This window comes from Hypomesus nipponensis, chromosome 9 (assembly GCF_054491055.1).
Source record: "Hypomesus nipponensis isolate SF chromosome 9, ASM5449105v1, whole genome shotgun sequence".
NCBI classification, from domain to species: domain Eukaryota; kingdom Metazoa; phylum Chordata; class Actinopteri; order Osmeriformes; family Osmeridae; genus Hypomesus; species Hypomesus nipponensis.
Genome location: NC_140369.1, coordinates 19,044,486 through 19,067,628, shown reverse-complemented (window position 1 = coordinate 19,067,628; position 23,143 = coordinate 19,044,486). Strand labels below are relative to the sequence as shown.

At 42.6% G+C, this 23,143-nt stretch overlaps 1 protein-coding gene across 2 annotated transcripts; it reads left to right on the top strand.

The window, feature by feature from the left end:
• Positions 1 to 3: 3 nt before the first annotated feature.
• kiaa1328 (KIAA1328 ortholog) lies at positions 4 to 17,387 on the top strand. 2 transcript variants are annotated; one of them, XM_084704231.1, is made up of 10 exons: positions 4 to 105; positions 778 to 813; positions 921 to 1,192; positions 1,476 to 1,564; positions 3,497 to 3,612; positions 7,867 to 7,991; positions 9,098 to 9,702; positions 9,985 to 10,080; positions 10,448 to 10,591; positions 16,895 to 17,387. In XM_084704231.1, the coding sequence occupies exons 1-10, from the start codon at positions 51 to 53 to the stop codon at positions 17,124 to 17,126; spliced, it is 1,770 nt and encodes a 589-aa protein (XP_084560357.1). In that variant the 5' UTR covers positions 4 to 50; the 3' UTR covers positions 17,127 to 17,387. The 2 variants fall into 2 exon arrangements, with proteins under 2 accessions (XP_084560357.1, XP_084560356.1); XM_084704230.1 differs by having other exon boundaries at positions 921 to 1,194; positions 1,469 to 1,564.
• The last annotated feature ends 5,756 nt before the right edge of the window (positions 17,388 to 23,143 follow it).

The window sequence follows — 23,143 nt, the reverse complement described above, 5'->3', positions numbered from 1 at the left end:
ATTATAATTCCTTTCAGCGTTTGGCTCTTGGGAGTGGCGGTTGATTCAATATGGCGGCAGTGACTACGGGAAGAAACAATTCAGGCATTTTCTGGATTAACGACAGTATCCCTTATTATCCACTCTTGCTTGACATCAAATTTAGCACACGTACAAGACGTTTTTTCTGAAATTTGATGCAGTGGTTGTCAATTAATAAATAACATTATTTCGCTGCAGAACCCGGGTTAGCAGGAAAAGCTAATGCTAGCTTTGTTGTGCTTGCTTAGCTAACTACTGTAGTGTACTTTAAGTTCTGTGTTGCTATGTGTTGTTAGCTAGTGCTAGCTAGCAAATTGATGTGCTGGCTAGAGACGCTTCGCAAAACACGACACAAATCTAGTCAGAAAAAGCTGGTGAACATAGTAATGTGAGGCACAGTCAGTTTAGTATCTTAGTATACTATCAGTATACTAAGTATCCATCTTAGTATTTTTGTTTGTTTTTGTTTGTTTTATTTGGATCCCCATTTGCTCCAGCACAAGCTGAAGCTATTCTAGTACAGTATAACTTGTTAGTTAAGCTTAGTTTACTGTAGTATGCTGCTCCAGTATGCTGGAGTATATTTGCTTGGAGACCAGCATTGTCTATTTTAGGTAAATTAGCGAACGTTGTTTTGCAGTAAGCTAGCTAATTAGATGTAAGCAGACAAACGTGGAACAGGCTGGCGAAACAGCCTCACCAGTTACCCAAGCGTAAAACTACCCACTGGTTTTTCTTTAACCCTTGCTTGCACAGCATCAGATGAAGATCAACCCGTGATATTTGTTCCTGGTGAGAACATAAAGTGATTTGAGCGTATGTCCTCACAATTTTTTATTCTCTCACTGTTGTTATGCTATTATTTCTAATCTTCAATCTCCTCTTCCTACCCCTTTCAGGAGTGAGCAGAGAGAGAAGCCTTCGAACAGCATTCAAGTCAGGGTCTCAGTCGGGCAGCAATAGCTGTAAAAGAAACCCAACAATGAGGGCCAAGTGTGGCATTGAAAACAGAAATGAGTTTTCTATGGGCAAGGCTAGTAAAAAACAAGCCCAGTCTCTTAGCCGGTCCTCGACAGAGACTACTAAAGGGAAAGATGTGTTCCAGTCCACATCTTCCTCGGTTTTACGATCCCCGACCCCAGTCACCCATAACTTCCTCACTTCCCCTCAGGTGAGTACATACTGGCCTCTGTCCAAAAGAGAACTCACTAGTTGTGCATTATCTTAACGTCCTCAAGTTCATACTGCACCATATCTAGTGCAGTATCCAGTGCCTGCACAACAAAGTAAAGGAGAAGCGAAGAGTCTGGCCCATACCTACATGATATTTCTGCCTAAATGTGCCAAAACATACAAAAAACACAACTATTGCCATTGTTATTAACTGCTTCTGGGTCTCACTTGAAATTTGAGGATTAACAATAATTTGTCTTTCCACCCATTTGGTCTCTGAGGTAAGCCAAGCTAAGAGCAAGACCTCACTGAAGGACCTGTGTGCCGAGGATAAACAACGCATAGCCAACCTCATCCAGGAGCTGGCCAGGTAAGAAAGAGTTTTGTACTCATTAGTGAAAATGACATGAGTTAATACATGTAACATATAAAGGAGATGAAATTCTATGCCGTTGATATTATTGGTTTATTTCTGAGTTTGTGTTTCTGTGTCCGCAACAGTTTTAGTTATTCAAGCCTCTAATATTGTTTTCTTCTTAATGCCTCAGTGTAGGGCTTTAGTGTATTTCAAGTCAACACACAATTATTATTTTTTACCTCACTGCCTGAATTGCTTTTCCCATATAAGTCTAAATGCAATATGTACAATGACAGGGCCATGGTTTATTCACTAGTTGTTTCTGTAAATACTACTGGTGTTTATTCAAACTGTATTGTCAAAAGTATTTGTTATCTTGTAAATCAACGTAGACCAAGATCAATTGAAAACATGGTATTCTTATGTTTTGCAAATGTATTTCTTATTATTTGAACTCTTTGGTCTTATACTTTAAATTGGACGCAGCCTGTTTCCTTTGATCATTTTCGAGATTTCCCTAGTTATTGGAGAAGCAAAATAAACCGAGTGGATATGATTTAGAAAGGCTCCCACCTGTCGACAGAAGGTCCCACAGTGCCTGTCAGAGCAAAAGCTCTAAGGAATGCAGTGTAGACCACTGAGACTCGTTATGGTATAAATATGGAGAAGGTTATAAAATAAATGACTACATCATTGCAGTTCCCAAGAGCACACTGAGCTCTGTCATTGTGAACATGAAGACATTTGGAACCACCAAGACTCTTATGCTAAATTTAAATTCTCACTATTGTGTTTATTACTGACTGTGTGTTCAATGCAAATCCAATGTACGATTGCGCTTGACTCCGTAAATGTGCACACGGCCAATCACAGCAGAGCTGTCGCAAAACTCCTGATCAGGAGGCTATTGGTTTGGTACCCCCCCTGTGGAGAGAGGTCTGTGTTAACACGCTGTAGTAAGCACACAACATTAGAAGTGGTCAGGCCAAACTAAGTAACGACAAAAAGAAAGGCCATAGGAGAACATTGAGACTGAGAACATACCTGAATGGAGAAACTACATTCCAGCAGTCAGGCTTATATAGTTGAGACACATGACATGAAAGACACATAGGGATAGATATACCTCAGTGGTAGTAGTATTTGACTGCAGATCAAAAATTCAGCGGTTCAAATCCCCTTCCCCCGTAAGAAATGTTGCTTTGGATAAAACCGTCTGCTAAATAAATTCATATGAGAGCATGAGTGGAAACCGATTCTCTGGTCTGAAGAGAGGAAAATGTAACTCGCGAGTCTGTTTTCACTGTCCTCATCATCTGGCTCGTGGCAGCCGTGCCAGGCCTGGGAGGCTGGTCAGGATTAAGGGAATGCTGAACAGAGGCAAACACAGACACACCACCTCAGACTGGGGCTGAAATGTCAAGTTTCAGCATGACAACCCAGTGTACCTAGTTACGAAAACGATGGCTTTCAGATGATTTCCTGAAAGCAACTTGATGAGCCCAGCCAAAGCCAAAGAGTGTCCCCATAGGACGGCTGTGGAGAGATGAATTATGATAAAGCTCCAGAAAATATGAATTGGACAAATTGCAAAGGAGATTCAATAAACACATTTGCTGCATTACTGAATCCACATAGCTATCTAAATGAGATCCGTACGTTTTTGTAATAACGAATAGGCTACAATATATAAAAAAGGTTTTTAATTCATCTTCGTTGGTAGTTTAGGGAGAAAGTAATGCATTGACTATTAACTCTGGAACACAACAAACTGTCGGAAAGGGAAGTCGATGAACCACAGGCACAGTAAACAACAGAGTTCAACCAAGTGCTCCTTAAAGAACTAAACACAGTGTGCAGTGTGGTGGCGGTTTGAGCTAGAACATTGCTTAGAAGTTACCCACAGTAGTAAACCCGTTTGAACTTCGCTCTTTGTTTTCCCAGAGTGAGTGAGGAGAAGGAAGAGTCTGTCCAGAAGCTGAGAGACGAACAGGGGTTGTTTGAACGCAAGATTCAGCATCTGGAGCAACAGAACACACTAATCATTCAAGAGAGAGAAAGTATCCTTCACCCTTTGTCTTTAACCAAGGTCTCTCTTTACTTGCTTTTATCAATTGTAATGGGTTTTCCCATACAGTATACGACTCTGGAAAAAATTGAGACCACTGCACCTTTTTCTTTCCCTTTAAAAAAAAGTTTAGAAGGATAATGTGGCCTCTTGTATTTTACCCTTCTATTCCTCACTCATCATTGTCCATCTGAACTTAAAAAAAAGGAACCAAAAAGGTGCGGTGCTCTCCAAATTTTTTCCAGAGATGTATATTTTGAGACGTGCTCCTGACTTAGAGGAAGTGGGTTTGCAATTCTTCTGTCTGATCTGCAGGGGGCAGCATTGACCAATTTATAATAGCTGGTTACGATTGGCTTGGTATGAGGGACCAGCAGAGCTGAATCTCTGTTTTGGTCCCATCTTAACATTTGGGGTGTATTTCAGATTCATACTTTACATGAAATGCTACTGTGTGGAATATGTTAGGTGGGTAAACCTTAAGTTACAATGACGCTGATGTAAAGACGTTTTAGTCAAGCATTCTTGTTCTAAAATCTGGCTTCATGTCTCTGTGTATGCTATCCAGTGAATGTCCTCTCACAGGTGCATCTCCAGTTTATTTGAAGTGAGCTGGTCCATACCGGATTTATATTTTCCAAACCGACCTGGCTCCTTCTGTTCAAGTCCAGCTATAGCAGTGAATTCCCACTACTCACCCCCCTTGTATCAGTTCCATTAAGGTCAAACCAAAACATGGCCAGCCACTGACTGAGGGCATTAAAAAAAAAGGAAGTGAAATATGAAGAGTAAATGCCGGCTCCTAAATTGCAATATTGGCACCGGCATCGAGAGAAAAGGAGGAAAGCACAACTCAATTACAGGAGCTTTGGCTTGGAGACCTGGCATTTACACAAAACTTCTAAACTCTATTAAAAAGACATTTGAGAGGACAACACCCCCCATCCCATCGTTCAATTAAAACACCCCAAAGGGAGATAACGTAGTCGTAAAGCACACCCACGCAGAGTTATAAAGACTCTTTGGGGGCACGGAAGGTTCTGGACGGTTCTTCTAAAGGTTAAGGAGAGTCCAAAGGCAAATGTATCAGAGACTTGTAATGTCTAATTCCATTACATGCCTGCTTATCTTATCTATCTTCAGATCAGGCACAATCTAGGTTGGAGGGGAGCTTCCAATGACATTTCAGTGTGTTATCAAAATGGAGGATATTTTTTTAATTCAGGAAGGGGTTTTGGTATTGTGGGACACAGTTGCTCTCAGAAGTAGCAAAGCTTCTGTGGCTAACACTGCTTCACACCCCATTTCTATATCAAGCCCGTCACAAGTCACAGCAGGTGCCGGAAGGAATGCCATTACCCTGGTGAAAATGTTGTTTTGATGATTCCTGGTGTATTGATGGGAAGACACTGGTCTAATTTTACTCTCATAATTCAGCTGTTGAAGCAGTTGTCTACAGGCTATGGTATAAATACATACCATAGTATTCTCTATATACTCTGTGGTCGTGTAAATTGTGTTGTTTCAAACATTTTTAAATATTTTTACGATTGTTGCCAAGGCTTGTTCCCCTTAAAGTATATACATGCCCATGTCAGTAAACATTAGCTTTGTTCTGTTATGTGCCGCCACATAAAAAACCCCCCCAAAAAACAAAGTTAACCTTTTGCAATAGTGTTCAATTCTATGCTTGGCTGCACACATATTTATTCTCCTCCAAAAACAGCAGAGTATGGTTAAGGCAGTAATGCAAAACGTCCTCTTCCATCACTTCCGAATCCTCACCCTTTCCTACACATACAGACACACACACTACCCTTGGTCTTTACACACTCACACACATCCACCCAGTGCTAGCATTTCTCCGGCACTCCACAAATGCCCCAGTCTATTTGGCATAGAGATGCAAAGTCTGGCCTCAAAAATATTCCCCCTCCTGTGAAAATTAGTTCCACCTTGCGGTGGATTTTATTATTTCATCAGAGTGCGGGTGTGGTGAGAGTGAATCTGTTTGAAAGCGCTCCAATGCTAACCCCACCTTGATTTTGTGCATTTTTAGAGCTGAAGGGAGGTAGAGAGCCAAGCTTTGCGAGGGAAGGCCTGCACTCTGTGATTTAACCAGCGATTATAATTTTGGGGGTTTGGGAGACACTCGCATCCCCCTGCCGCTCTAGCAGCGAATCTTATCAGTCACGCTCCATCCAGCCCAGATAACCTCGCAATCAACAGGAAGGGCTGTGTCAGCCGGTTATCACACCAACATAAACACAAACATGGGCTGACAATGTTCGCTGAAAGTGATTAAAGTAATATATAAATTATATATTTTGTTGCTGCTGTGCGAAATGGTGACTTCAATGTTTTACACTGTGCCTTGCGGTAAGATGGGGCAAATGCACACGTTATCAGTGCATTATCTAAATTCAGGAAGTGGTTACTAGTGGTCTCTAAGTACATATACACTTAAATTTCTACGTCTCATCTCCTGGGTACACTCATTGAGTCTACAGTCTGCATTCGTCTGGCTTGGAGCGCCCGACACCTCGAACAAAAAGCATCCCCAGTGCCTCCCAAGTAAACTCACTCTGTGGCGTCCTTGTGATAACCTTGGGTCCCCATATAACAGCCACAGCCACCACGTAATAAACACAACTTCCCAAGTCTATTTAGATGGAGGGTTCAGTAAATGTGTTTTCCACTCTGTACTTCTGTTTATGAAACGGTCAGCGGCGCGTTCACCGTCTGCTCCACTACAATCCAAAGTGCCCCCCCCCACACACACACACACACACACACTATCTCCGCCCCCCCACTCAGTTTCATTTCCGCGGCTTGATTGAACCAGGCCGACGCCAAAATGTTTTCTTGTGTGGCTTTGCCCACCGCTGGTTGCTTCCAAGATGAGCTCCACTTTGAGCGTTCATTTGCTGGAACTTTTTAAAGGTGGTGTCTTGAGAAACTCATCAGCCTGTGGTACGCCCGACTCATAAAAGGACTCGGCCCTCGAGCATGCCGGTTTACGGCGCTCTGTAAAGGTTTGAGAGTGTGGTGTGTGCGCGCCCGTCGTGAGGTGTTTGCTTTTCTGTGGGTAAAACGTTGTCTCTCCGGTTCGTGGGGAACTAAGTGCTCGATGTTTGTATGTTACAGAATGGAAACTTGAGTTGTTGGGGTGGATGGGTGTCGAGACGTTTCCGATTGTGTGTGGGGGGGGGGCGTTCCCATTTTAGTCTGCGCGTGAGAGTGTGTTTTCCCTGCCGCCACCGTCATTAGCGGGCTCCTGAGGTGTAGCTGGGGTTCTGCTCCAGATGAGTTCTGTTCCGTCCGTTGCAGCGCGCCTGCCGGTGCTGTCTGCCGTTCAGCCTGGCATCACGCCTGGCATGGCAGTGCCCAGCTCGGCTCAGCCCAACCCAGATGGAGAAGTCTAGATCACCCACCCCGCAGCCCCCCCCCCCCCCCCCGCCCCCCCCCACCCCCTCCCACACACAAGTTTTATGTTGTTGGCCTCTCTCCATGCCCACAGTTTCTCAACTGTTCGTGATTCCTCTCCTCGTGCAACTTCGATTTCGGAGATTGGTGCTCGGGGAGTGAAGAAGGTATTTGAAGCTACGTCTGGATCACCTGCGTAGATCATTAAAGGGCCAGTCTGTTTATATCGCCTGCTCATCCTTTCGAATGACAAAGCACTCGTTCTGCAAGAAAAGAAGTTTGACAACATAACTTTCCCTTTGCTGCACTTAAGCAGGGGAAGTGCAGCCTTGAGTGGCACTCCAAAGAGAAACGGAGGCCATCTGGGATATTCTGAAGGGCTCCACCCACTTTGCGACCCACTTTGAGCCGGTACCAGACGATAATGACAATCCTGGCACAGCCACCCTGTGACAAGGGTTTGATTTAGAGAGGCCTGATACCCACCTATACATTTGTTTTCATCTGGTCTGTGTCATTGCTTTCTGTCAAGGAATGTAAGAAAAAGGAGGTTTTTCCTCCATCAAGGAAGATGACGGATGACCTATAGGGAACTATGTCTGTTCTGGGCTGCCAGTGAGATGCAAGTCACGACAACTGACACTCCCCTTAATACTTTTGTCGCTTGACGTCAGTTAGGTACCGAACGACTTGAGCATCGCCAGAAAAAAAGTTGGGGATCAAAAGCACTGAGTGTGTCGCCATAGAAACGGCGCCTGTGTCCTATCTTCTTTATCAGCTCTTCTGATGCCCCGTTGACCCTTAACCCCCCCGGTGTCAGGCCTGCAGCAGCAGTACAGAGAGTGCCAGGAGCTGCTGGGCCTATACCAGCAGTATCTCTGCCAGCAGCAGGACAAGCTCAACCAGTCCATCGCTCAGCTCAGCCACTCTCGGTCTCATAGCAAGGTAAGGGGCTCTGTGTGTGTTTGTGTGTGTGTGGAAGGGGAGGGGGGGGGGGTGGCGGCCGTGTGTATGTTTCTGCTTGTGGGGGAAAGAGTTGGAATAGAGAGAGCAAAATACTGTGTGAGTGAGAGAGGGGGCAAAAGCAAGAATAAGACATATATTTTTTATACCGGGAAAGCAAGGCCGAGCACGAGACGCGTTGGTCGTGTGTGTTCGAGTCATCGGGAGGTGTGTGTGTGTGTGTGTATTCTGGAGACGGGAGAGCGTATTACAGAGGGAGTAAGCAAGTGTGTCATCCTCCCCAGTGAGCCATCTCCAAACAGCAGCGCTGTTCACCATCAATCACAATACACTCCTGCTGAGACAAACGCGCGCACACACACGTCCCCATGTCTGTAACGTGTCGCAGTCACATTTCACCACAAAGGGCTTTCCAGAAAGACTGACAAAGCACAACAGATTTGACACACGCAGCCACAACCGGTTGCATTTCTTCAAGGTAAACCGTTTCCCGATGCAAGGAGGGACCATCTTCAGTCGCCTCCCACGCACGCACACACCCAGGTGGAAGGATAGATCACTTCGTCATCCTCAGTGTCCTACAGTGGCTCTGAGTAATGAGTGTTTGCGTGCTCTGTGACCTCCCATGAATTAGTTAGTCTCCCTCCTCTTTGTCTCGTCTGAGGGGGGCCCTTCCCTTCCCCGCTACCTTAAATGTTTATCTCCCTCTTTTCGCTGACCTTGGTCGCACCCACCCAACCACCCCTCCCCCCTCCTTCCCTTCCTTGTTCTCTGCACTATTTTGAGAAGCTCTCTATCTTACAGTCTGGGTGTCCCTATCTGTTCTCATTTGCGAGAGTGAGACGAATAGTCCCTGCCGACACTTACCCTGGCGTTTTTTTTTCCCCCTCCTTTGATCTTTGCTAATGCTTTCTCAGCCAACGCCACCTCTGCCCTAAAAGGTCACCCCGACATAGAGACCGCAAGGCCTGCTCGAGTGGCTCGCTGCTCCTGCCAGTGTATCCAAGTGTTCCCCTTTCTCAAAGGTTTGACTTGGTGGATGAGGCCGCTAAGTTTTGAGTGCCTCTGCGTTCCGTGTGTCCGCCCAGGTGCCTGCCGGCGAGGGGAGCTGTGGCCGACCCACCGCCAGGAGCGCTAGCCGCTCGGTCGTAGACGGCTCTTACCTCGGCACCCCCGGCTACGGAGTCCGGCAGCCGAGCCACATAGGAAGTGGTGCAGGAAGGGGAGGAGCCAGTTCCTACCACTCCTCAGCCCCGCTGTCTACCCTCAGCCCCTCTACGACACCTCCGGACTCGTCCTCCTCCAGCGAGCAACCCCCCGCCGAACGGCCAATCCCGCGACGAGGAGGAAGCACGCGGCGAAACCCCCGTCCCGCTTCCCCTCGCCGACACGCAACCGTCGGCTGCAACACGGAAGCCGGACCGGCCAACGGCGCGGCTCCCCTCAACGCTGTCTCCGCCCCGGAAAGCCCCTTCTCCCGCCGCGATCCTCCGATGGACGCGGCTGCGGAGGGAACGCTCACGGCGGCCCACCTGGGCGGGGAGGACTGGGAGGAGAAGCGGCACCTGCTCCTGCTGCAGAAGATGCAGCTGGAAGTGGAGAGAGAGAAGCTGCAGGCCCGGCTGGCGCAGCAGGAGGAGAGGCTGCTCCGACAGAACCAGCAGCTACGGCAGTCACGTCTGGATTACAGCAGGTGACGTAGTACGGGAACAGGCCAGCGGGAAAAACACGCCGTTTTGAAAATCCTTTTCAGCGCTCGCTTGAGTCCGACTTTTGTGTTTTCCTAACTATGTTGTCGATTCCACTGACTCAGAAAATCCCAATGTAGCATTAATGGCCGGCCCCTTTTCAACACGTGATTTGCTGTAGCCTTCCATTTTGACATAGGGTCGTCTATGTGGGACTGTAGGAATTCCAACTCTGTATCTATGCTTGTTTTGTGACTTGGCTTTCTGCTCTCTGTCTGAATGTAAAGGTTTCAGCAAGCTTCTGCAACTGAGCTTGGCCATGCCATCTCCAGAAATGCTCTCCTGGAACACAATCCTCCACAAAATGGCCATGTAGCAGCTAGGTAATTGAAATTGGCACATGCATTAAAATGTAGTCTCTCTCTCTCTCTCTCTCTCTCTCTCTCTCTCTCTCTCTCTCTCTCTCTCTCTCTCTCTCTCTCTCTCTCTCTCTCTCTCTCTCTCTCTCTCTCTCTCTCTCTCTCTCTCTCTCTCTCTCTCTCTCTCTCTCTCTCTCTCTCTCTCTCTCTCTCTCTCTCTCTCTCTCTCTCTCTCTCTCTCTCGTCTCTCTCTCTGTCTGTCTGTCTGTCTGTCTGTCTGTCTGTCTGTCTGTCTCTCTCTCGCGCGCGCGCATACTCTGAACAACTAACTCACTATCCTCAGCTAACTCACCATCATTCCACCCATCCCTCCGTGTGTGTGTTTTCTCAGTGAGGAGAGCGGCCCAGGTGATGCTGAGGACATGGTCGAAGCAGAGCATCTTGCATGTGAGGTGATGTCCCACCAGAGCAGCCTTAAAGCCCCCACAGGGCCAACATCACCCCTCGTGGTGCATCCCAGGACCCCCCACGCAAGGTTAGCCACAAAACACCACAAAACACCACAAAACAAGGAATTGCTTCTGCCCTGTTCATTTTTATAAATCAATGCAACCCACAAATCTCTTTGTAACTAACATTTGTTATCGAGTCGAACATTTAAAAAAAAGATATCAGCACAGTGTGCTACATAAGCATAAACTGAATAATTATTCCAGTCTTTTATTGGATATTGCCTTAAAACTTTTCTCATCAAGCACATAGCGATGAAAGGACCACCAGGGCCACTGTTTGGCGAACTTCCTCATTACCTACTTCCAAATTCCAAATCTCCAAATGCACAAACAATAGCATTTTCATGAACAGACCACTGGGATGAACCTAACTTTATCAAAAGATGATTAACAGTACTTAGTCCGGGGTGGGGAGACAGAGAACATGATGAAGTGAGAGGGGGGGGGGGATGAGGGAGTAAGAAAAAAGAGTAAGCGTGATGGTGCTCGGCCGTGCTGTCCGGTAGGCTAAATGAAGCTCTCTCCTCTGGCCAGGCTGGCTAGCTAGCGCAGCGGCGGTGGGGGCCTGTCAGGAGCCAAGCTGCGTTCTATTAGTCTGCCTAGCAGGGACCCGCCAGCAGGTGTAATTGAACAGACTTCTGTTCAGGGGCCGGGGCTACAGAGGAGGAGGACTCATGCAGGGAGTCTCTTTCTCTCTCTCTTTCTTCCCATTTCTCTTACCCATCATTCTTTTTTTTCTTTTTCCTCACTCTCTTCCTGCCTCAGTAATGAGAGAGCGAGATGGAGAGAGAAAGGGAGTCGGAGAAAGATGGGGAACGGAAGCTAGAGAGGGAGGATGAGCAGGAGGGGGTGGAGGGAAAGGCAGGGTGGGAGAAGAAATGAATCATGACCGCTAGTGTGAGACACTCCAAGAAAAAGGGAAGGAAATTCATTAGTTTTTTTCCTTTCCCCTTTATGTGGAAAGGTAATTAATGTGACAGCGTGTTGCCTTCCCTCGTTTGTACGTGCATGTGTCTTGCTTATTAGTATTAAACATACTATATTGTAAGTCATTGTAAAAAGGACTATGACCTACACATGAAATAACTTCACTATTTAACTTAAAAAATCAAATCAATTTATTTATTTTTGTTTCATGACAGAATTTAAGTAAGGAGGTCAAATCTTTTCTGTGTTTTAAAATGAGATTTTCCCACAAAGTCCCACAAATCTGTTCGCATTTTGTTAAACTGTTCACCACTTTTACTTCCTCAGTAATCCTTAAACAGTGCCGAGCATGGTCCAGTATTCACCGCCAAAAGTGAGTTCTGTAAGCCCAAACAGATGGCTATTAAAACCACGAGGGGACTGGAGTTTACACACCGTTAGAGCAATTCATTTTGTACCTCCAAAGCACATTTGTGGTCTGGCTTCACAAAGCGGTTTACTACCAACAGTGTACCAGGGTAGGGCCCAAGTGGTGTGTCAGAAGGCTTTGCATATTTTGAGGATTTAATAGGAGATTGAAGTCAGTGTCTTGTCAGGTTGATGTTGATATGAATTTAATCCATCAATTATGGATTTAAAAATCAATTCCCCCCACCCACCCTCACACATTTTTGGACAAAGCCAAAACTGACCTTGGTTAATTACAACACCCACCACCAATCAAAATAAATCCTTAAGGAAAGTAAATGAAAAATAAATTAAAAAAAGTTACAAATACGAAGCAGTATTCTAATTGGGTAGAGTATGAAGTACTATACACACACCTTGTCATAGCAGACAGTCAGCATACAGACAGACCTGTACCACCCTCACTGGTGCCCTCATCCCTGCCAGGCCAAACCCCCAGAGATGTTGTGCTGCTTAAGGTAACGAGGAAAACAAGGAAGGATAGCAAAGGAGAATGCTAGCATATACAGATTTCATTGCTGTACACCATGTTGCAATCGCCTGCATAATTCTGACACAGATTTTCAATTTTTTGGCGGTGATGGGGGAATCAATGAAGCATGTCGTTTTGATGGTTTTTAGTTTTTGGGAGATCTGTTTGAAGGAGCCTGGAAAGGCATCCATAAATATCAAGTTGTGTGGATATAGGTAGATAGGGGGGTGATTTTTGGCGTCCTGTGAACCAATGAATCTAAAGACAACATTTTCTCATATGAGAGCAGCTATGGGGGAAGCATCTTGAAATGTTGAGGTTTTAGAAATGTTTTGCCAATCCTTAATCGTCTCCCAAGATGTTGTTTATACTGATGGACCAGATTAAGTGTGACGGGGTCAAAACTTGAACAAATCATATATATATGTAATATATATGTAATATATATGTAAAAGTGTACATGTTTTACACTTGCATTAATAGTAGTCAGTCTTGGGCCTAAAAAAGTTGTGGTTTTGACAAACATTGCCTGGCAACAAAACTTGTTACCTCCCTCAAACCTTTTCTTTTTAGTCATCGACCCCCCTCTCGCCTGAATAAGTCTTGGAGTGCTAATTGCTAAATAGCCAGTAGGGTTAAACAAAATGTAATCCTCCAATCCCTTGTATGATCCTAAGTTAATTAGTAATGAGAGAGTCCTCCCCCCCCCCATTCTCATTCTCACACACACATGCACACACCAACACACACGCGCGCACACGCGCGCGCACACACACACACACACACACACACTAACAAATCCTCTCCCCCACCGCCCAGCCTTGCCTCGCTTGCCTGCTATTGATTGGGCGGGAAATTGACATGCGGGATGTACGCATCTGCTATTATAGGATTTTTATATTACTGTTTGGACTGCAAATGAAAGGGGGCGACGGGGCGAGACGGCTATCTTTAATGAAAGAAAAGGGAGGGAAATAACCAGGGAAAGTTACGAGGGCCTCCTAAGAATGGGGGGGATGGGGGACTTTTTTTTTCTAGCTGCTGTTTTTAGGCTAAATGACTTTTGACCTACTTCCCCGTCTCACGTTAGGGAGAGTTGTTTATGGATGGACCCAAGTGCAATGCAATCCTAAACAATGGAGAAAATCCATACTCTCTCGATAGGTGATCTTATGGTTTCCTTTCTCATGGTTTATTGTAAAGATGACTTATTCCAACGACATTTGCAGAATGAATACGTTAACTTGTTCCATCATCATTCGTACGTACATGTATGTTTGTGTTTATGATGGATGAGGAGTTGTCACTGTCTCTGGGAAGAAGTTGAGAGACTGGAAAAAAGAGACTGGATACTAACATTTATTTAAACTAATGGCCGAGTGGTCGTAGAAGTTTCTCAATTTCCCTCAGGAAATGGCCTCCTTTATGTTTTATGTTGTATTTGAACAGGGCAGGTCATCCACCTCAGGTATTGTGATATTGTTATCAGAAAGAACTGAGTTAAGCGTATCAACTAGGAATCCTTAATATGCATTTCAAGTAAACTATTACCATCCCTGAATTTAAAAAAAACTTACCTTTTACAAGAAATGATTCAGTCTATAGTGGTACAGTTTTTACAGAACATTAAGTTAGTGTATGTTGTCTGATGAGTTGCTGTCTCACATTTCAGCTTGTAGACTCACCCTTTCATGAACCCACACAGGCTTTCCATATATAAGTTCAGTTACACAGACATGCCTGTGATGAAAATGGCCAATATGTGGATGGTGGATACCATTTTGTTATAAAATACTTTCGCTACCAAACACCATGTTTTTCAGGTATAATGGCTACTTTGGACCTTGCCATTTAGTATACACTAGATGAAAAGTACTGGGGAATGGGTGAAATAAAAACCTGAATGGTTTAGAACTACTTTTAGTCTTTGCAGCTGTTGTTTTGAGGAAAGCAGCCTGTTGCTCTAGGTGCCTTGTCAACTTTCAAGCTGCCATACTCCATCTTGACATTTTAGCAGAACACTCCAAAGGTTCTTTGACAACATATTTTTTTTTGCATGGAAAGATTATAATCTTTCTACTAATCCACAAAAGCAGGTTATTCTTATAATTCTTATAATTTATTCTTGGAATTAATGTTGGGCATAATGCATGTTAATGAAAATGTATCATACACAGATATTACCCTAATATCAACACTATGAATTTATCTTCTAATCTAATGAGTAAGGAAGAGGACTTAATGTTTAATTTACACGCTGCACACACCAATGCGTCTGTCTGGCGTGTGCATGAATCCTTCTAGCTACTTTGCACACTAGCATCTACACGAAGCAGGTAGGTTCTTTGTGTGCCCCCGATATGATGATTTTGCGGAGAGACTTATTTGAGACTTAACTTTGTGAGAAGCAGAGTAAAGCAATGAAGTTCTATGCCATACCATATAGCCCTGCTGAAACCCATTAGCATTCTCTAGCTCTTTTTCTCTCCCTCTTCCTAACCCCCCCCTCTCCCTCATCCCCCTTCTGCTCAAACTGTACCCCCTCCCCGCCCCCGGTCTTATTATAGATTGTGACCGCCGGTAAGTGATGCATTATTCATTACCACAATGTCATCCGTTGATGGATGGCTGTTTGAGAGGCCTGTCCGTTAAATAAATCAACAAATAAAAATGCAAATCCTCACATTTTGCGAGAGGGAGCCCAGCCAGGGTCCCTCCCATGCCCCTCCTCCCTCCCTGCCTCCTCCCCTCCCCTCTTCACCGAGCTGCCTCTCACACACATGCATCCACTCTCCCTCTCCTCTCCTCTAACTGCTATTGACAGGCAGAAGGAGACCAAATGAAGAAGACGGATATACTTGCCTTGGCTTCAATCTTTCTTTCCAGCGGGTATTATCCCCTGTTTTCTCTGTCACACTATCTTCCCCCTACACTCAAACACATGTGCCCACGTTGATTTATTTAGGTAATGCAAAAGTAATATGGTGACCATGAAAATGCTCTGGGTAGGTTTAAATAGATTTTGTTTGGCTTATTCCTTATGTTGATGACATGCCATTGGTTTGTATTTATATATACACATTTTTCCCCCGAATTTGAATTTTTGAATTTAAATGACTTCATTTGGTTATTTTGTTTTAGAGAAACTTAACATCTAGGAAAGAGAAACATTTGACATGGAAAGAAATGTGTGAGCGCATCATGTGTACTTTTCAGTACTGGGATCGTGAACATGAAAAAGCTAGCCATCTGAAGGCCAGGTTGCTAATTGGATACATATTATACAGGTACAGTGGTGGTGAGGGTTGAACATGTGTAACATGCTGTGGAGATATTGCATCATGGGACTAACTGGGATCTCTGGACAGTTAGTAGGTTTGTGTACATAAATATTAAACTATGAAGTAATGAAGGATAATGACAAAATCCCATGTGTATATATTATGTATGTATGTATGTAGTATGTACATACAGGATACAAAACAATATACAATATATAGCCTTGGATATGCAACCATGTTTTGTTATTTTCATAAGGAATAATATAGAAGGTATCATTTATATTTCTTGTATTTGATAAACATCGACATGTCCTCGCCACCCACATACATGTTAGCTATCACATGCCAACGTTTGGCCCTTACCCTCGGTGGAATCCACACCCGCACGATGCAAATTGACGGCACTCAAAACGAGTGGAGAATTACGTTAGGAACATCAGAGAGAGCGTGCGTTAAAGAATTCATGTTTTGTATCTGGAATGCTCCTCGTCCAACTGTGTACACACTGAATAATTTATCAAGCCAGCCAGACTGAAGGATTGAATCTCTATTAGCTTAATCTTCGCCGCTTTGGTTTATTTATTTCGCCGCACACTCCTCTTCCCTCATTTCTATTCTGGGAGAGAAGACACGCAGCGCTTTTCTTTCTTTCCTGTTGCACCTGTAACAAGCCAGGTTTTTTTTTTCTACCGGGCCCGCCCCAGCGGTTTTGACTTGTTTAAAACCCCTGTAGTGTTAATTCAACCATAACAAGCAGAGAGTGTTTTTGTTAGGTGTACTCGCTAGAGGATGTGTCTGTGCGAACATGTAATGTTGAAGCTGGACTTTGCATTTGCAGTCCAGACGTTACAACATGGCTGCTCTTGTGTACTTTGGCCTTGAATTCTATGTGGAAATACGTTTCCACAAAAAGCCTTCTAACATAGGCTTCTTGTGCTGTAGTACTTTCGAAAAATACTTTTGAATAGACCCTGCTAATTGAATGACTTACTTCCAAGTCAAATGTCCCCTTAAAATGAGCAAATTACGGAACTGTCCAAAGATTGAAGATGATCTAAGGCGGTTAAGAGTAGTGAAACGGTTGCACTCAAACAGTGGTAGGAGTTATATCATGTTGAGTAATAATGATACATTTTGGCTCCACTCATTAATTCTCTTCCCCATGTCTGTGCCCTCAGGTTGGACTCGTCCCTGATCGAGCTCTTGGAGGTCTTCAGTCCCATCTCAGTGCCTGAGCCGGGCAGGCCCCCAGTCCAACGAAGCAAGCCCCTACTTCACCAGCCCCCTCCAAGTGCCCCCAGGCCTGCCCGCCAAGCCTGGCTCTCCCCTTCCCAGGGGTGCTACCCCCGGACACCCCAGCATGACTTGGAGGAGAGCCAGATTCTGGAGGAGATTTTCTTCATTTGCTAACAATGGAATTGGAGGTAAAGCGGTAGGGGGGAGAGGATTCTGGGACAGTCTGAAGGAGGCATTAGCTCCTCACCCCAAAACTGAAATCCTTTCATGAATATTTGATGAGTAATCATATACTTGAGATTCTCCTTCTGCTCTTAAATTGATGTTGGTTTTTAGTTCTAAACCCAAAACTCCAAAATCATGATATTGCCTGTAGCTTTTGTAACGCAATTTGTTTTATATTACATGTTAATAAACGGTTATTTATTTAAGATACTTCGCATTTTCCAAACTTTTGGATTATTCATTAATGGTTCCAACATAGTGACACGCCCCATGAGCTGCATGCTAAAGGTCAATCTGAGCAGCTTACCACATACATTCTTCATACATTACTGAACTGACATAACCACTAACAGCAAATAGAAGATCAAAAAGTGGAAAAGTTTAAAATGTAGACTCTGTTTTTTAACCAGTAAGTGTGAGATATGACACAGGTTTATTCTAGACTGTGCTTTATTATTGGGCTAAGCTGAAACGCATCATTCATTAAAATTACAAAAAGAGTCCAGGGGACCAGAGAATGGTGCAGTCTGGGAGATCAGGGTGGGGGCCTAAAGCGCACTAACCAATGAGAAGCCTACCTCATCAGAAACATGGCAAAGCTCTATAATGCAACATTCAATTCCCCACCCCACCCACTCATGTGCTGAAATCTTTAACATTTTCCAGAATACTTTTGAAACCATTAAAGGAAGTAAAATGCAATTATCTTAAGACTATCAGCAGGTAAGCGTAAACCCTTGATAACAGCATTGAAGAAATGGTTGAACAAACTAAATATTTGATGACTTAGTGCAGCTTTTCATGGGAGTCAGGCTCTTGATCGAACAGAACAGTTGAACAATATCAGAGCCTTAATGGACATGAAACAAAAAAGATTAAAGCATTCCCCAGCATAACAGAACTCTGAAAACATCAGAATAAGGGTATGTTTGTTGTTGTATGCACTTCCAATCAGCTATCTATCCATTATCACATTCAAATGATTCAAATGCTTGCATTAACAGTAACATGTACCATGAAGGAGACTTCCTCCTCAGTTAGATCTTTTCTTCACAATTAAAAATGGCACTCCAGTTTAATCCCATATTGTGAAGTGTTTTCAGGAGCCCTGACACTCAATGGAGCAGTGTGCAATATTATGAGCAATAGTAGAATTGCAAATGTCCAAATTGTTAACTCAAAACATTTAAAGATGTCTTAACTTATAGTTGCAAGAGCAGTTTTTTTTTTTTTTTTTTTTTTTTTTACAACAGAGTATCCTAATCATGACATTGTTATTATCAATCATAACCTTTAGGCACCAGTCATTTGTAGCAAACAACAAACTCGGGAATTTCCTTAAACATAATTTCATCATTTTGAATGAATGAATGAATCTAACAGTACTGTTACTGTACAGGCGTAACAGTAAATTTGGAGAAAAACAAACGGGTGGGTAGATGGGGATATTTATAAAAGGTTCAGTAAATAGCAGCATAATGCTTAAATGAAACAGTAACGCTAAAGATCAGATTTAGATAATCTTGCTGATGACTGATGAAAAGATGTCTGACGTTATTTAACTGAACCACCTCGTTAATATAAGCATATATTTAAATTATTTGTAAAATAAGTGGCAGAGCATGATCCTGTAGACATTAGCACTGATAAATGATCATGTACCACAATGTTGGTGTACAGATGTATATAAAAACTATTTGGTCACATACCAACTCATAGAAAAATAATGCCATGAAAGCATGCATATAATAAACAGAAGTAATAAATAAATAAATAAATTCATAAACCCCCAAAAATATATGTATAAAAAGTTAAATGCATGTCTAAGCTCTAGGTAAATGAGTTCAAAGCTCTCCCTGACTGTATTCTGGTCAAATGCCTTTGTCAGGTCCTACAGTTGTACCGTATCCCTATGGACTCCATTTTTACCTGGTTTCAATGATTATTATATGTTTTCATTCATCTTTTCTGAAGTATTTAAAGTATCATTTTATCCAGTCATTGTAGATAGAAGTAAAAGTCCTATAAAATATGCAAACCTATGTACAGAGGAAAACGGAGCAACAAAAAACATTTACAGTATATTCATCGGTTTATGTATATATTTATATATATTTATATTCAAACTTAGTTTCTTGTTGTTTTGGAACCACTACTGTTTTTTTTTTTTTTTTTTTTTTTCTCATTTGTTATGTACTGTAAACAGTTGCCGCTGAAAGTTGGAGCATATGAAAGAAAAGTGCTTGGCCGTCCGATTCCATCTTCTCACATTCTCATTCCACCATGGTCTCATTTTTTAAAATATTGAATAGTAAAGCAAGAATGCTTAGTGTAGCCAAAGACTAGCTAGAAAACCCACCATTTTGCTAATGCCTTTCAATCCTCCAATGTATTTGAGGGTCTGTCAAACAGGGCTGATGAAATAGAAGGTAAAAAATGAAAATAGAGGGTAAAAGATTAATCCAATATCACATCTAAATCTCGTATGTACATGACTTCGCCATGAAATGACTGGATATAGGATATAAGTCCTCATAGCCTGTAATGGAACTACTAATCTATTTATTACACTTGTCCATTCCTCTCAATGCAGCTGCCTTGGAATATGGAACCGGTACTTTTTTATTTGGGATTGTGTATAACTTTGGGGTGGGTAGGGTTGTAAAACGGGAGAAGGCCTCTGAAAGGAGATAATGAGACAACCCTTTGTGACACTTTTAGAAGATCTAAATAGCACCCCCATGTCCAGTATAATGTATTTATCCAGATGTCAAGATGGTTAATGGCATGTCTTTCTTGACATTGGGTTGACTTGAGTGTTTGTTTCATGGTTGTACCAGGGTTACTGTATTGTAGGGTTGTTCAAGTGTTCATAACGTCATTAGGCTTGGTTGCATTGAAAGAGCCAGGGTGCAGTGCAATGACAAAGTCAACTTGCTAGAAAACGTTAGACACAGGCACCTGGAAAATGGCAATGGGAACAGTTAGTGTATTTACTAGGAACACTTGGCACATCTCCTAATTCACTGTTATGTAACCTTATCAACATTCAGAGCTATACCTACCTCATACTTTTTGACATGTCGTATTGCTATGAATTGTGATACATAGCATAACAAACATTGAGGGCAAGTTTGGCAACCATAAATGCAGAGGTGTCCTATATGACAACAATGTATCATAACATAAGAGGCCTTTGAACTTGTCAGATTCCGAATATTCTCGTGTCTACTTTTGGCTGTACAAATATATTCATGAGGCCATATAACACTTAAAAAGGGCTAATACTTCAAGCTATGTTTACCAGTATAGCTCGTTATGATAACCGCTATAAAATAACTTGATGGTCCCTCATTGTGTTCAGTGGACAAACCGTTAATTGTAATTCATTTGTTATAAAACAGGAAATCACACATACAACCATAGTAAGTTCTCAAGATGTAATATGTAATTATTACCCTTACTAGCCAATGCCAAGAAAAATTCTAACCCTGAACTTGACCCTTTCTGGGCACTGAATGGAGCCTGAACTGCATTCTTGCTAGCTAGTGATGCCCTATTTCCCACTTCTATATAGGGTTCTTGTACTACACATAAAATTAAGACTTTGTTTCTGAGCTCTAATGCTAATTTCCAGTGACAAACAAGTTAAATGGCTGCCTGGCTATGATGGCATTATTTAACTGTTAATAGTTTTGACGAGTGTGTGTACGCGTACTTGAACGTTATATGCAAATGTGGAAGAATACTGTTGTGATGGGGCATGGATGAATTGACATCATAGTAGCGCGTTGGCTGCTTGCAGTAGTGTTTTGAGAGCACAGTGCTTGATGGCAGATTCTGCAGGTGACAAGGCACACCTTCCTGTGGTGATAGCCTATAAGCTACGTGCACTTGACTTGAATGCAAAAACCCCCCAGTTCATATCATGATATATTTATCCATTTTGGTTCAAGTTTCAAAGGAAACACTGTTTACGTATCTGTAGTGTGAAGCTCAAAAGATATGTTTGGAATAGAGTCGAAGATATTTGTCCTTTTCCTCTAAATTTGTGTAGCCTTAATCTCTTAAAGCCTGCTACTGAGAAGTGGCTTTTTGCATTTTCAAATAGTATTTACACCTACATATGTGTAAGATTTACACATATATTTAGCAATATAATGTGTGTCAGCATATAGTTTATCAGAGATAGGAATGCCTGCAGTTTTGGGAGCTGCCAGATTTGCGTTTCTTCCCAAGCAGAGCAGTGTTTCAAACTAGCTAAAATCTACAAAAAGATTACAGCTCAACATAGTCAAAGGCCGTTCTATATACAGACACACATATATAAAATATGCGTATATAAATACATATATTAGATTGTGATTAATATCTATTTATCCATATATACTGTATATATGTATATATATTAATACATTTGCTCGAATGCTTGTTATACATATACATATATATGTACTGCAAATATAAACAAGTTTATATATTTCAAACTTTTTTTATGTTCTTTTAACTATGAGGTTAGGATGTCAAGTTAGAAAAGGTAAGGCTGTGATATGGAACAACCCTCCCCATGCACTCTCCATCACTACCAAGAGAAAATGAGAAGAGAAAAAAATAAACCTTTTGAATAGTTAATTGTAAACTAGCGAAGTGAGTGACCCCATTGGTCATCTGAAATAGTTCTGCCTGTATTCAAAAAGCATATCAGCAATATATATGTATATATATACATATATTGTATATATATTTTAAATGTACACATCTTTTAAATACAACTCTTTAGCCACTTAACACTGACTGAAAGAGAAGCAGTGGTCCGAGTATATTAGAGCTACAAGTCCCCAGCAATAAAAATGTTTGGTCTTTTGGTCCCTAAAACAACTAAGGAATGACAGGTAAAACTCCCTGGAGACCGTTGCTATGGCTGTCCTTGGCAACGGTATCCCCTGGAAACGGACAGGCACTCCAAGCTAAAGATGGCCATCCCCATTCAATGCGAGTTTGTGTCCTGAAATATCACATCGCCGACAAAGTCCTATCTCTCTCCTCCGAGAAGGTCTGTCCCTTCTTGTTTCATGTCCTGTAAAATTGGTATTTAAAAAGTGAGTTCCTCCATACACAAATGTCCTTACTTAAATACATCCTATGGCAATCCTTCATACTGTTTTTTTAAAAACTTCTTTCAAGTCTCCTGATGTCCAGGGTTCCTTTGTCTCTTTTCGATCGGGGTTGGTCATTTGTATGTTTTCTTTTTTTTTTCCCTTTTTTTTTCTTTTTTTCTAGTTGATCATTAGTAATAACTCCCTTGTGGTCCAATAAGGTAGATGTCACTCAAGCAGGGTTTTAGGGGCCATAGATAAAGGTGGAGGGGAGAGAAAGAGAGCCTTAGTCCTGGGGGGCGAGGCAGAAGGGGTTGGGCTACCAAGCTTGTATGAGTCCTCACCTCCGTACGTCCAACAGTTATCCTTTTACTCATCTCGTCTCTTTTCATATTTTTCCCAGTTTTTGATGCATTTGAATCCCCTCCCAATGATCCTGTTGTCCATCGCTCTTTCAGTTCGGTGGTCTTTTCCATTTAATCAAGTTATGATCCCGCTCTACAAACCTTTAAAAATAAGATATTGTGTGATTACTGACATGTAAGAAATCCTATCCATTATAAAATACAAATAGTCTGAATTATATAAACTGGAAAAAGCAGCAAGAGAGAGTTACAATATTATACAAACAATTCTCCTACAGTACAATATGATTGCATGAAATGTAATTTTTAAAATTCATTTAGCAGACATTTTAATTCAAGTGTCATACAAATAGTGCATGTAGAAAGTACATATAGCTTGTACACAGCAGAGGTTCAAGATATGATAACTTTTTAAGTTAACACATCCCCCCACTTACCCGTCTTTTCCCTGTGCGTAGCGGCTGCCTTAGCCCCCAGGGCAGGGGCAGCTGGGTGGGGCAGGAGA

What these genes read in the sequence shown, in the direction of transcription:
- kiaa1328 (XM_084704230.1), top strand. Translation starts at nt 51, where the DNA reads ATGGCGGCAGTGACTACGGGAAGAAACAATTCAGGCATTTTCTGGATT. An exon ending in CTCATCCAGGAGCTGGCCAG is followed by an intron (nt 1,565 to 3,496) that starts GTAAGAAAGAGT and finishes TTGTTTTCCCAG; the next exon opens with AGTGAGTGAGGAGAAGGAAG. An exon ending in TCACGTCTGGATTACAGCAG is followed by an intron (nt 9,703 to 9,984) that starts GTGACGTAGTAC and finishes CTGAATGTAAAG; the next exon opens with GTTTCAGCAAGCTTCTGCAA.